Here is a 15,182-nt window from a genome sequence, read left to right on the forward strand (position 1 = left end):
ACTGTAAGAGTGTCAGAAATATTATATCCAAAGCAAGATAATGATCAGAGGTGGGCCCACAACACTTCTATGTAGGCTGTAGGATCAAGGTATTCATTATCGAGTGAATCAGGTAGAACTGTGTTGCTCATATACTTAGTAGCCCCATAATAGAAAATGAAATAGAGGTCAAAGAACTTCTGAGTGGTCCAGGGATGATCAAGGCGGTAAGCAGCTCAAAGATGTACTGTCTTGGGCAATGGAGAATCAGGAGCCTGGCTCTTAACAGATGGGCTCACAGCTGGTGGGTGGGCAGCAGTAGCAGCAGCAGGATGGGCGGCAGCAGGACTGTCCACAGTAGGATGGGCGGCAGCAGGAGGCCTGGGCGTGGTGCAACTGGCAGCAGGTAGGGGGCACACAGCTCACCACGCAGCAGGGGGGCAGGCAGGTGCCCTCCACGCGGCAGTCTGGGCGGCACCACCTGACGCGGCAGCTCACGGCTCCGCAGCCACCCTCCTGGCCACAGCCGAAGCCACTTCCGATGCCACCTCCGATGCCAAAGCCAGTTCCATAGCAGCTGGGCTGGCAGCAGCTGGAGCCAAAATTCCCACCGGTAGAGCAGCTGGGAAATCCACAGAAGCTAGTGGCACAGCAGGCCATGGTATCAGGAGTTGGGTGGAGAGTTGAGTTGCTTGGAGGAGTTTCTGAGTTTGGGAGGTGAGTTCCACGTTGGGCCTTTTATATATCTGAGCAGCTGCCGTTTATAAATTCTTAACATATTTTTCTTGTTTTTGTTTAAATTCGTTCTTCAGTGGTCCATCCTCTGATTGGCTTACATTGAAATACCTATGACATATTATGAGCAGCAGTTTGGAAATTATTTTGTTTTATAAGGTCCCTGGGACTCGTCGTATCAGTCCTTTGCTCTTTCGAGTATGTTTGTGGTTTCCATGTTCAAAGAGTCCTTGCATATTAGACCAACTCAACACCCTCATTTTAAACAGTAGTCATTCCACGTGACAGTCTCTCCAGACTTCTAAAGCTTAGGGTAATTGTGCTATTTTTAAGTCTTATTTTTCCCCTCTTGCATACATAGACTGAATTCCATTGAATTTAGGACATCAGGATATTTGCTGAACTGCAGGAGTCCATTTGGTCATGTGCAATTAAAATTTCCACCTCATGTACTCCAACATCAAATCAATTGCCATTACATTTCCTTTGATTTTCAACCAATTTGGAATGAGTAAATACTATTTCTGCTTCAGGCCAGAAATCATTTTTTTTGTGTGTGAACCAAATAATTTTGGTGTAAAAGAAGGTATCCATCTCAATTCTTAGCTTTTGATAGAATCTTAATAAACATTTATTAAATTTACTATTGATTTAATAAATGTTTATAGAATGGGTGGAGTAAAAGGCATGATTCATGGATTCCTGTCCCACTCATAAATGAACTTTCAAGCTGTAGTACCTCTCACGAAGGAAGCTTGTTATTTGCCGTGAGAAGAAACTAGGAAACGTTGAATTGTTTTTATCTGGACAAAAACATTTAAGTGCTATGGCATTTTGCGGGATGTGCTGTCGTCTACTTTATTCTTTTCTGAAATTCATCATCTTGTGTGTGTGTGTGTGTGTGTGTTTGTGTAAACCATTACTGCTGCCAACTAAACAAGAGAGGTAAGTGCCGGGAGCTTTGAAAATAACTTTGAAAGTACTTTTCTTTGGTTTTCTTGTCTTTTGATGATAAAAGCAATTTCTTTTTGTTCTAGGTTGGTGTTAGCTTCTTGAGAGACCATCTTTTAATTGGGTTGCAAATTCCAAACCATGATATAGCCGTTTCGGGTTTTTAATGTGTTCATCTGACGTGGTGGTGGAACTCACTAGGCTTATTACACTGCTGCTCTATTCTCACTGTGACTAGAGATGCACCTTATACACTCAGTAAGTGAAGGTGAATATTGAGAGTTGAAGTTTAGAGAGCAGTTTGGGGATCATTGGAAATAAGGAGATAGGCTAAATTATAGGAATTAAAGCCAAATACTCCTGGGAAATAGTATCTAGTAGGTATTTCCAAATCTATCTAGTGTGTGTAAGTGAAAAAAGAACATCTGGTATGTTAAATAGGAAGAGATTACAGAAGTACCTTATTGATGGGAATCCGTAGCTTTGATTAATTTGAAAAATTTTAGTTAAAAGTGGCTGTATTGGTCTAGACTTGATATAGAATAGGATACATAAGTATTTGAATAACTCTGGAGGTTGTTTAAAGCATGAAACATTTTATTAGCAGATGGATCCAAGCATAATTTAATATATATTTAATTTTTCTGATTTAGACTAAATCCCTCTGCCCAAGGATTATTATCAGATTGCAAATCCATTCTCTTTGAATTCCAGCTGTTGGTAGACATGCTTAAAGGTGGAAGAAAGCCATAACTCTGTTCTCTTTGCACAGTAAAACATTTTATTTGAAAGTCTCAGCGGGTATTCAAGTAGAAAGCAGATCTGAAGATACGCGGGGATAAAGAGATACAGAGGAGAGCTGAGATGTTACTGAAATAAAGAACAGCCTCGTCCTCGCGCCTTACTCAAGCAAGGCAGGGTCTCCAGAGCTAGATGACCAATACATGGCCTCAAAGAGTGAAATCAGTACATCCATAGGGGTCCTGACGAAGCTTACTTATTGAACATCTTAGCAACATTGCATTACAAGTGTCCATCACACGGAACAATTCTTGAGAGATCAGTACAGATTGGCTTTGTTTCTCCTTTCATTCTTAAATATTCAGCAACCTGGCTCTTAACAGATGGGCTCGCAGCAGGTGGGCTCACAGCCGGTGGGTGGGCAGCAGGAGCAGCAGCAGGATGGGCGGCAGCAGGACTGTCCACAGTAGGATGGGCGGCAGCAGGAGGCCTGGGCGTGGTGCAGCTGGCAGCAGGTTGGGGGCACACAGCTCACCACGCAGCAGGGGGGCAGGCAGGTGCCCTCCACGCGGCAGTCTGGGCGGCACCACCTGACGCGGCAGCTCACGGCTCCACAGCCACCCTCTTGGCCACAGCCGATGCCACCCCCGGTGCCACAGCTGGACCCACAGCAGCTGGGCTGGCAGCAGCTTGGTTGGCAGCAGCTGCTCTGGCAACAGCTGGGCTGGCAGCAGCTGGGCTGGCAGCAGCTGGAGCCACAGTTCCCACCGGTGGAGCAGCAGGGAAATCCACAGAAGCTTGTAGCACAGCAGGCCATGGTGTCAGGACTTGGGTAGAGAGTTGAGTTGCTTGGAGGAGTTTCTGAGTTTAGCTGCAGCTTCTGCACCTGGCCCTTTATATATTCCCCAGAGCTGCAAGTTTACCTAGCATTTAGCATCTTTCCTTGATGCCAATTGCAAATTCAGTCTTTGATTGGCCTGAGTTGTTTAGGAAATTATAAATAGCACCTCAGTTGTCTGCTTTGGTCATTGTTCAATTAAGTCTTATTATGTTTCTTCTGCCCACTGGACTAAGTGAATGTGTTTCATGGAAGCCAACCACAGAAGCACCTCTTTATGTAAGTCATAGGGCGAGCTAGACTGGAGGAAAACATTTCCCTGGCTTGCTTTGTCACACCTGTCCTTTGACAACCTTTAGGGACAGTTTATCTAAACGGAACATTTTCTTCCTCAGTGGTCATCGATCATGACCATGATTTCATCAACAATTTCTTCAGTCTTGGAAAGACAAATAATGTTTGTGTCAACAAAACACGAGCTATCACTTGGTTCATCAGCATACAAACCAAGTTTGCCTTTCTAGGATCAGCTTGTGCAAGCCACAGGATCTTAGAGCTCTAATTAGTATTCCTGCCTTCAAGTCACCATTGCACGAATTACCAACTCAAGCCTTCAGTGATTCGCCTCTAAATTGTTTCCTGACTTTGTTAAATTAAAAAAAAATATTCTGGTAATAAGATACAGAGTATAACAAGTCAAACAGACATAGTATACAAAAAACAAACTAATATTATTTCCTGTGCCTCCCACACACGCATACATCTTTTTCGAACTTCTATTCCAGAGATAATCAATATTAAAAAATTAGGTCTATATATATATATATTCCTCAAAGTTTTTAATATTTGTTTTGGCAGTTATAAAGAAGTGCATGTCCACATACATCTACTTTAGTAAAAGTTTGGATCTCATATATATTTAAATTGAAAACATTAACCATGGTAAATTACCCATAATATAAAATATATGTTACCATCAAATTCTCTTGTCATCCTTTTTGAGAATATTTTGACCTTGTATGCGAGATTTTATTTCTGTGCTTTTTATTCCTTTGGTCCATATGTCTTATCTTTATGTTATTACTATACTGTTTTGATTGCTGCAACTTTGTAATAAATTTTTAGATCAGGAAGTATGAGACTATCTTTGTTTTTTTCAAGATTGTTTTTGTTGTTTGAGATCTCTTACGATTGGGTATGAGTTTTGGATGGACTTTTCTATTTTTGCAAGAGCACAATTGAGGTTTGGAGAGGAGCTGCATTCAGTCTATAGGTTCTATTGGTGGTATTGCTTGACAATATTATTTCCCACTCTATGATGATGGTATGTCTTTCCACTTATTTATTTGCATATTCTTTAACTTTCTGTAATATTTTGTAGTGTCTGGTGTGCAAGTATTTGGTCTCAGCCAAATTTATCCCCAAGTAATTTATCCTTTTTGATGTTATTATAAATGGAATTGCTTTCTTCCTTTTGAGATTTTTTATTGTCAGTGTAGAGAAATTCAAGTTAATTTTTGACTGCTGATTTTATATATGTAACTTTGTTAAGTGTTTATTATTTTAACAGGGGTGTGTGTGTGTAAAATCTTTAGGGGTTTCTATATATGAAGAACTTGTTGTCTTTGAACAGAAATAATTTATTTTTCCCTTCCTAGTTTGGTAGGCTTTTATTTCTTTTTCTTATCTAGTTGTTCTGGCTAGGACTTCCAGTACCAGTATAAATAGAATGGGCAAAAGTGTCTTATTCCTAATCTGAGGGGAAAAGGTTTTGTCTTTCACTGTTAAGTATGAGATGAGTTGTGCTTTTTCACATATGACTTTTATCATATTGAGGTAGTTTGTTTCTTTTCTTAATTTATTGGGTGTTTTTAAGGCATGAGAGGGCTTTAGTTTTATCAGATGCTTTTTCTACATCATTTCAAGTAACCATACGTGTTCCTCCCTTCATTCTGTTAGTAGATTGTATTGCATTGATTGATTTTTGGGTGTTAAAGCATCCTTGCATTCCAGAATAAAATCTCAGCCATTTAAAAAAATTCTTTAAATGTGCTGCTGAATTCTGTTTGCTGATATTTGGTTGATTATTTTTTCATGAATATCATCAGTGATTTTTGTTCTGAAGTTTTATTTTTTTAGAGTGTTGTTGCCTGACTTTGGTATGAGAGTAATGCTGGCTTCATAGAATGAGTTTTGAAGTGTCCCCTCCTCTTAAATTTTTTGGAAAAATTTAGGGATTTGTGCTAATTTTTTTTTATGTGTTTGGCAGAATTTGGACCAGTGACTCCATCTGGCCCATGGTTTTAATTGCTGGAGAGTTTTTGATTACTGATTTGATCTTTTTTATTAGTTTTAGGTCTCTTCAGATTTTCAACTTCTTCATGATTAAGTTTTGCAGGTTATGTGTTTCTAGGAATTTATTCAAAAGTATATTGATCAATGGATAAGATATATCTACGTTATCCAACTAAATGATATGTCATATGCATATAACTCATCTTAATAGCTTACACAATATTCCAGAATGAATAATATTCTGGAATCTGGTCATACCAGAATTTATTGAATTGTGTCTCTGTTGATAAGACTTCAATCATTTTTACTTAGTGATTTTGAATTTAAAAATAGCTATTTTTTGAGACTGGGTGTGTGGAAGGTACCTTTGGTATAATGTTGTAAAACTGATGTTCTCGTCCCTCATGATAAGATGTAGTGTATCTTAAAAGAAGATACACTAGAGATCTCACTCCCTCTCTTGACACAGGAGAACACACCAGATGGATGTTCTTCCTGTGCAAAACAGGAAGAAAGAACACACAAAAAATCAGTGGGCCAGACTCCAGAACAAGGAGAAGCAAATCCGTGTTCTTCAATCAACACAGGATTGTATTAGGCAGCCTGAGCAGATTAATACTGTAACCAAATAAGTGATTTGAGTTTTCCTTTTCTTTCAATCTGCACTGTAGATGTTAATGAGATTGGTAGTGATACCTTCATATACGGACATAGCATTATTTAACTGCCCTTTTCCAGACCTCCGTTGTCCCATCCTCACTTCCCTTTCCCAGTCTCCTTCTACTGTTCTACTGGTCTCCCTCATTTATTTGAAGTCCCTTTGTTTCTTATATTCTCTTCAGCTTCCTTGTATGAGAAAAGACAAGATATATATGACCCTTGAATTTCTTTTTAATATACTTTTATCAGTGCATTATGGTCTCACATCATAATGCAGTTCACAGTGATAGTGACATCCATGCACACAAAATTTCCAAGACTGGCTGATCTCATGTGGAATAATATTCTCTAGTTCCGTACATTTTCTTGCAAATGACATAATTTTGTTCATCATTACGACTGAGTAAATCCACCCATGTGTATATGGTACATTTTCTTGATCCAATGATCTGTTCACTGACACCTAGAATTGTTCCATAACTTGGCCATTGTGCTGCTATGAGCATAGGTATGCATGTACCACTATAATATTTAAACTTTAATTCTTTTGGAAAGATATCTAGGAATAATATAGCTGAGCTATATCATTGTATATGGTGGTTCCATACCTAGTCTTCTGAGGAATCTCCACACTAATCTCCATAGTGATTATACTAAATTACAATTGTAGCAGTGGTGTATAAGCAGTATAGGTGTTCCTTTTCCTGCATCCTTGCCAGAACTAATTGTTTGTGTTTTTGATGACCGGCATTTTAACTGGAGTTAGATGGAGTCTCAGTATAGTTTTGACTTGCATTTCCCTGATTGCTAATGATGTTGAACATTTTTGCTTATATTCATTGGCCATTTATTTTAAAAAGTGTTTATTAAATTCAGTTGCTCATTTTTTGATTGGTTTATTTAGGTTTTTTGGTGTTATGTTTTTTGAGTTCTTTCTATATTTTTGATATTTATCCTCTCTAAGAGAAGTAGTCAGTGAAAATTAACTCTTACTCTGTAGGGTCTCCCTTCACATTATTGATTGTTTCTTTTGCTTTGCAGAAGCTTTTAATTAGATGTGATTCAAATTTATTGACTCTTGTTTTTATTTTCTGAGATTTAGGTGTCTCACTGAGGAAGTCTCTGCAAGTGCCTGTATGTTGGAGAGTTGTACTATGTTTTCTTCTAGGAATTGCAAAATTTATGGTCTAATTTCTAGATCTTTGAACCATTTTTGAGTTGACCTTTGTTCGGGGTAAGAGATAAGGGTCTAGTTTCATTATTCTACATATGAATATTCAGCTCTCTCAGCATCATTTGTTGAAAAGGCTATATTTTCTCTAATATATTTATTAGGCAGTTTTGTAAAAAAATCATCTGGCGATATGTGTATAAATTTGTCTCTATCTTATATTCCCTTTTGTATACGAGTCTGTTTTTGTGCCAATACCATGCTGTCTTTGTTAATATAGTTCTATAGTATAATTTGAAATTGTGTGTTTTAGTGCCTCCTGCATGGTTCGTATTGCTTGGAATTGCTTTGACTATCCTAGATCTTTTGACCTTCCTTCCATATGGATTTTAGGACCATTTTGTTCTAGTTCTGTGAAGAGTGGCATTGGTAGTTTGAAAGGGATTGTGTTGAATCTGTAGATTGCTATTTGTGGTATGGCCATTTTGACAATATTTATTCTTTTTTTTTTTTGGTGGTGGTGGTACTGGGGTTCCTGGAAGCCCTTCTACCTCTGGGCTACACTCCCAGACCTATTTTATACTTTTTTATTTTTTGGAAACAGGGTCTCTTAAGCCAGCGCGGCTGGCTTTGAACCTGTGCGATCCTACTGTCCCCGCCTCCCAAGCGCAGGGATTACAAGCGTGCGCCACCATGCCCGGCTGACAATATTTATTCTGCCTATCTAAGAACAGGGGAGGTATTTTCATCTAATGTCTTCTTCAATTTCTTTCTTCAGTGTTTTGTAATTTTCATTGTAGAGGTCTTTTACCTCATTGGTTAAGCTGGAAGGGGCTTTAAATGGGCCCAGCTTGAGGTAATTAGGAGGACTGAGATCTTAACTAGGAAATAATTTAACTAAATGGACTTTTCAAACTGGTTCTACAACTATATGATGTGTGGCCTCAGAAAAGTCACTCAATCCCTCTGAGCATTGATTTACTCATCTGTAAAATTAGATGATCTCTTCGATGCACTCTAGGGATAAAAGTATATAATTGCTCTATGAGATCATTCATTTCTTAAGGGCATGATCTGCCCATGTGAGATTTGCCTTAGTAGCCTACAGAGTGCCCTGGTACCATTTTGCATGTAGACACTTAGTAAATACTTGTGAAATAAAAGGGCAAAAGAGTGATATGATAAAGAGTGATATGATAAGAAAAAGAAGTGTATGATAAGAATGGAAGGTTGAGTTTCTATTTTACCAAAGTCACTTGTCATATATATGTATATGATATATAATAAATATATATAACAAATTACATATATATATATATATATATATATATATATATATATATATCCCTTTTTCTCTCAGGAGGAACTGTTTAGGTTGTGATACCTGCAAGTGGTCAGTAGTTAGGATCAAGGGGCAAATGGATAGATCATGTTTCCATTTCTTTTCTGTCATTCATATGTATTTTCCAGATTAGATCATATTTCTAGATGGTATGTCAGGGAAATTAATTCTTTGTTTACCTGTTACTCTTTGTTAATATTTTCTAATTTTCTGATCTTCATTAATCTTAAAATGAATGAAGTGCTGTAATTTAAAGCAAAAAATCTTCATATAAAAAATACCTTAAGCTGGGCATGGTGGCGCATGCTTTTAGTTCCCACGCTTGGGAGACAGAGACAGGAGGATTGCGCAGGTTTGAAGCCAGCCTCTCTGGCTTAAGAGACCCTGTTTCCAAATAAAATATAAAATAGGTCTGGGAGTGTAGCCCAGAGGTAGAAGGGTTTCCAGGAACCCCAGTACCACACACACAAAAAATACCTTAAGCACCCTCCAGTTTAAGTCCAAGCTATGAATTGATCCAGATTCTTATCTGAAGCCCCATTCAAATTCATGAAGTAGTTCCTGGTACTTATTTTTAAATTTATTATGCATATGAATTTTCTACAAATGTATTAACATAATTAATATGCATGTATTCTATTAAGTGAAATTTAAACTGAAGAAGAAAATGTGCTAATTCTAAATATTGAACAAAACTGTTGTCATACTTACTTCCTGTTTAGAAGCTAGGAAAAAAAAATTTGGAGTAAAAAAATCCATCTGATTGAAAGTATTTTTTTCTGGAGAGGGTTTTTTTTTTCTTATATTCTTTGCCTCTATCCTATAAGACTCCATGTAAATAGAAAGGTGTGATTTATAAGAATAGATTGCCACTGTTTGAAGATAATCTGAAATAGCATCCCTCTTATTAAAAAAGGCTTTACATTCAGAGACCCTGGCTTATATATCTGTCTGGTTATGAAATTATTATGTGAGGTCAAAATATGGTGACAGAGCCTGAAACAATTCTGAGGCCTTCTGTACTGACTTTACTGTATTTTTGTGGTACTTAAACTTCACCACACCTCACATTTCCTAGTATGATATGAGAAGAATATTGTGGGATAGCAAAAAGAGTTTAAAATCTTTCATGTGAGTTTTAATAAAATATCTATCATAAGCACACCCAATGAAAAAAAAGGAGATTTTTTTGTGCACCAAAAGATACAGTTTATTAGATCTTGGTATATTCTTCTTCTTCCATGAGAGGTACTACTTGCATGATGGTGGAAGAGAAGAGGAGAAAATGTCTGAGAACACAGTTCTTTCGTGGCCCAGGCAGCAATGAGTCTTGGAGAGTGGGACCTAGTGTTTGCTGAGGCTTACTCCCAAGGCAAATTGGCTTCCCCATTTCTTGAGTCAAATTTGTATTTTGGCATCCTCAGAGGATAGATCAAAGTCTTTCCAGTACTGAACAGAAGCAAATCATTCTGTGAGGTCCAACTATTTGGAAACCCCCGCAATAAAAGCCAAATAAATGTTCAAGAAATTGTTAGTGGTCCAGAAGTGGTTGAAGAGATAATTAGTTCTTGGACTGAGTTGGAACTTGAAACCTCAAGTTGAGAATCAGCAATCTGGCTCTTAACAGGTGGGCTCGCAGCAGGTGGACTCACAGCCGGTGGGTGGGCAGCAGGAGCAGCAGCAGAATGGGCGGCAGCAGGACTGTCCACAGTAGGATGGACGGCAGCAGGAGGCCTGGGCGTGGTGCAGCTGGCAGCAGGTTGGGGGCGTGCAGCTCACCACACAACAGGGGGGCAGGCAGGTGCCCTCCACGCGACAGTCTGGGCGGCACCACCTGACGCGGCAGCTCACGGCTCCACAGCCACCCTCCTGGCCACAGCCGATGCCACCCCCGGTGCCACAGCTGGACCCACAGCAGCTGGGCTGGCAGCAGCTTGGTTGGCAGCAGCTGCTCTGGCAACAGCTGGGTTGACAGCAGCTGGGTTGGCAGCAGCTGGGCTGGCAGCAGCTGGGCTGGCAGCAGCTGCTCTGGGAGCAGCTTGGTTGGCAGCAGCTGGTCTGGCAACAGCTTGGCTGGCAGCAGCTGGAGCCACAGTTCCCACCGGTGGAGCAGCAGGGAAATCCACTGAAGCTGGTAGCACAGCAGGCCATGGTGTCTAGAGTTAGTTCAAGGTTTGAGTTGCTTAGAGAAGTTTTTGAGTTTTGACAGTGACGGCCACACTGGGCCTTTTATAGTCCTTGGCCAGGTACCATTTTCCTTATTCTAAATATCTTCCTTGTTTATGTTTATATAATTTGCCTGTGAGTGATAATTGGCCTGTTTCTGGGCTATTTGTTCACCCTCCTGAAAGCCTTTAAAAGTTGATTTTATTTGGTCTTCAATTAGGGTACTGTACCATGGTTGAAGTAGTCACTAGCGTTCATTTGGAACATAACCTTATAATACCACATGTTTGTTCAAATTTTTATTGCCCAAAGAAAAATTGACTAAGGCTGATCACCTTGAAGGACTGACAATATTCCTCAGTGTTGACCCTTATAATTAGATCCTTGGATCTAACATGAGAGTTTAATTCCTAGCAATATGGCCCCCAAAGGTTGATGACTTATCCCTTCTCTTTCTCTTCTTAATTTTGATTGTGAAAAAAGACTAGATTCAACTGTCCAGAAAAGAGATGCTTTGGGGGGGGGCTTGGTAAATGTGATTATATTGTTATTAATAACATTTTGGAGTGCTTACATAAACCCAAAAGTTTCCAAATACTTTATATATATCAGTTTACCTAATTTTAGTAATGATTCTATGGGGGGATGGGTAACACTGCTACTCTCATGACCCAGGTGAGGAAACTGAGCCACACACAGATTTAAGTAACTCACCCAAGATCATGCCAACAAGTAGGGTGTCTGAAATCTGAACCTCCACAGTAAATTTTCAGCCATTTCATTCATTTTCCTCTTTTCTGATGTAAGCGGCTGTTCTAAGGAGAATCAAAGTGTGAAAGCCAGCTGTGAAAATTTACCTGCTTTCTTACAGATGCTTTTGAGAGCACAGCGTAGAGCATAGGGTAAGCAATACCACTGTTAGAGACTTTGCTAGAGATTTTACTTATTTGTTTTAGCAGCATAAGCACGCTTCACAAACAAGTGCTGAAAATGTGACCCTACTTGTCTTGTGACTTTGCCTAATCTTTTATCCCAGGATGCTCTATAGATTTAAGTGGTCTTAGTCGCACAAAAATAATACTCAGCATATGAATAGTGGAGCATGAGACTTACCACAGTTTGTTAGATACGCACTGTGCTGGTTATTGTAGATGTTAGAGACTGGTCAAATTGGCTGAACAGATGGATAAGGCTCCTGATGAAGGTGAAGATGAGAACTTTGTTTGGGTCAAATGAAAGGTGAGCTGACCTCCACGGAGAATGGGCTGTATTCCAGAGAAAATGCTACCCGTAGGGTTTGGACAAGAAGTCCAAGGGCTTGTTGTGCTGCTCCAGAAATGAAAGATTGGAAGTTAGGTCAGAACTATTCCCAAGTCAGAATTAAGATGTATTTTAAAATATCATGTCAGATTTGAGTTGAAGGGTGTGAATTCTTTGTGAATGTCTTGCTGCTTCTTAAGCAAAGGTTCATCACCGTTTCTTCGATTAGATAGCTTTTTACCTTGGATGCTTGAAATGGGCATTTGCTATGATTATAATCTTAGGAGCTATTTGATTCATATCTATGCTTGTCAGACTCTGATACTAAGAAAAGTGATCTCGCAAAAATTTAAATGCTTGAGGAGTTAAAATACATTAATGATAAGAGCACTGGACACAGTAGCAGTTGGGTTTCCATTTACTGCTATTGGCTTTCCATTCCTGGGCTCTTCTACGATGGTCCTGCTTTCGGCATCCCCCTTGGTACAGAATTTAACTTAGTTTGCATGCTTCTCATCTTCAGCTCCCTTGGGGATTATTAAAAAGAAAATACAACACTTAAAGTTTAAAAATTTTACTTCTTTGGCATGAAATGAAGGCTAGTCTGAATATTCTTTTACTTCCACTAAATCAATCAAGAAAATGAGATTTTGACCAGAATATTTTCTGTTACCACTCGAACTTATTTCTTTTTTATTGGCCTTTATGGACACAGAGTATAAAAAACCACAAGGGGAGACCCCTGGAGAAACCGGACCCAGTAAGACGCTGGGTTCTGGGCGGGGGTCGAGGGCTGGGCACACCAGATGGGGCCTGGGTCGCGGGACTCTGGGCCCCAGGCAGAACTGCGAGTAGCACGCCAGACCCCTGGAGAAACCAGGACCAGTAAGACGCTGGGTTCTGGGCGGGGGTCGCGGGCTGGGCAAGCCAGATGGGGCCCAGGTCGCGGGACTCTGGGCCCCAGGCAGAACTGCGCGTAGCACGCCAGACCCCTGGAGAAACCAGACCCAGTAAGACGCTGGGTTCTGGGCGGGGGTCGCGGGCTGGGCACGCCAGATGGGGCCCGGGTCGCGGGACTCTGGGCCCCAGGCCGAACTGCGAGTAGCACGCCAGACCCCTGGAGAAACCAGACCCAGTAAGACGCTGGGTTCTGGGCGGGGGTCGAGCACAGGGCAAGCCAGCTGGGGCCCGGATCGCGGGACTCTGGGTCCCGGCCGAACTGCGAGTAGCTCGCCAGACCCCTGGAGAAACCGGGCCCAGAACAGAAAAAGATAAAGAAAAATATCGGAGAGGTGGTAAGAAAGCCGTTATGGATGCCAGGACACTGGAGATGCAGACAAAACTTATCTAAATGCACTGGAACTTATGGAAAAATTCGCCGTGAAAGAGGACTGCTATTTCTCTATATTGTTAAGAATCTCAGACATCACATATAAGGAGAGAGTTTAGCGGAGACCAAGGAGAAATGCGGTGTTGAAAGAGTTCTTTGCGATGGTGGTGGAGACTTGTATTCAGGAGAAGCAGAAACCGGATCTTACCAACTTTATTTTTTTGGAGAAATTACACCAAATGTCGAATGCTACCATCGCGCATGCTTAGGAACACTGGACAACATTCAGAGTGGAAAAAGAGCCTGGGAAGGATTTGAAACGGTGGAGGCAGTGGCAATGCCAGTGGCCAATATTCGGGGGAGGAAGAGATCTGATACATTACAACTGGAACGTTTGAAATAATAACCACAGAGACAGTGATCGGAACCTGCTGAGGGGTTAGGCGGGCGCCGGGGCCAGTGGCCGACATCGGAGCTTGCTGTGAGGCAAGGCCACTACTGAGGCCTCCGTGGCCGGGATTGGAACCTGCAGAGGGGTTAGACCGATGCTGGGGCCAGCGAGGCCGGCATTGGAGCCTGCCATGATGCAAGGCTTGTGCTAGGGCCTCCGAGGTCGGGTCCGGAACTTGCTGAGGGGTTAGGCCGGTGCTGGGGTCAGCGAGGCCGGCATCGGAGCCTGCCGTGAGGCAAGGCCAGTGTTGGGGCCCCCGAGGACGGGACGGGAGCCTGCTGAGGGGTTAGGCCGGTGCTGGGGCCAGTGAGGCTGGCATCAGAGCCTGCCATGAGGCAAGGCCGGTACTTGGGCCTCCGAGGTCAGGATAAGAGCCTGCCGAGGGGTTAGGCCGATGCTGGGGCCAGCGAGGCCGGCATCGGAGCCTGCCGTGAGGCAAGGCCAGTGTTGGGGCCCCCGAGGACGGGACGGGAGCCTGCTGAGGGGTTAGGCCGGTGCTGGGGCCAGCGAGGCTGGCATCAGAGCCTGCCTTGAGGCAAGGCCGGTACTGGGGCCTCCGAGGCCAGGATAAGAGCCTGCTGAGGGGTTAGGCCGGTGCTGGGGCCAGCGAGGCCGGCATCGGAGCCTGCCTTGAGGCAAGGCCGGTACTGGGGCCTCCAAGGCCAGGATAAGAGCCTGCCGAGGGGTTAGGCCGGTGCTGGGGCCAGCGAGGCCGGCAGCGGAGCCTGCCTTGAGGCAAGGCCGGTACTGGGGCCTCCGAGGCCAGGATAAGAGCCTGCCAAGGGGTTAGGCTGGTGCTGGGGCCAGCGAGGCCGGCATCGGAGCCTGCCTTGAGGCATGACCAGTGCTGGGGCCTCCGAGGCCGGGATCGGAGCATGCCGAGGGGTTAGGCCGGTGCTGGGGCCAGCGAGGCCGGCATCGGAGCCTGCCGTGAGGCAAGGCCGGTACTGGGGCCTCCGAGGCCAGGATAAGAGCCTGCCGAGGGGTTAGGCCAGTGCTGGGGCCAGTGAGGCCGGCATCGGAGCCTGCCTTGAGGCAAGGCCGGTACTGGGGCCTCCAAGGCCAGGATAAGAGCCTGCCGAGGGGTTAGGCCGGTGCTGGGGCCAGCGAGGCCGGCAGCGGAGCCTGCCGTGAGGCAAGGCCAGTACTGGGGCCTCCAAGGCCAGGATAAGAGCTTGCCGAGGGGTTAGGCCGGTGCTGGGGCCAACGAGGCCGGCAGCGGAGCCTGCCGTGAGGCATGACCAGTGCTGGGGCCTCCGAGGC

General features: G+C 42.8%; 1 protein-coding gene across 1 annotated transcript in view; it reads right to left on the bottom strand.

Annotated features, from left to right (window-relative positions):
* Positions 1 to 261: 261 nt before the first annotated feature.
* Positions 262 to 15,182, bottom strand: part of LOC308275703 (uncharacterized protein) — a gene marked incomplete at both ends in the record, with an annotated part of 67,951 nt that continues 53,030 nt past the window's right edge. Inside the window, 4 exons of the mRNA XM_080714056.1 lie at positions 262 to 571; positions 3,072 to 3,317; positions 5,905 to 5,962; positions 10,365 to 10,770. Coding sequence (XP_080570182.1) covers positions 262 to 571; positions 3,072 to 3,317; positions 5,905 to 5,962; positions 10,365 to 10,770 — 1,020 coding nt within the window. The remainder of the gene's footprint in view (positions 572 to 3,071; positions 3,318 to 5,904; positions 5,963 to 10,364; positions 10,771 to 15,182) is intronic.

The sequence above is a fragment of the Muscardinus avellanarius genome (genome assembly GCF_963383645.1).
Source record: "Muscardinus avellanarius genome assembly, chromosome: 16".
NCBI lineage: Eukaryota > Metazoa > Chordata > Mammalia > Rodentia > Gliridae > Muscardinus > Muscardinus avellanarius.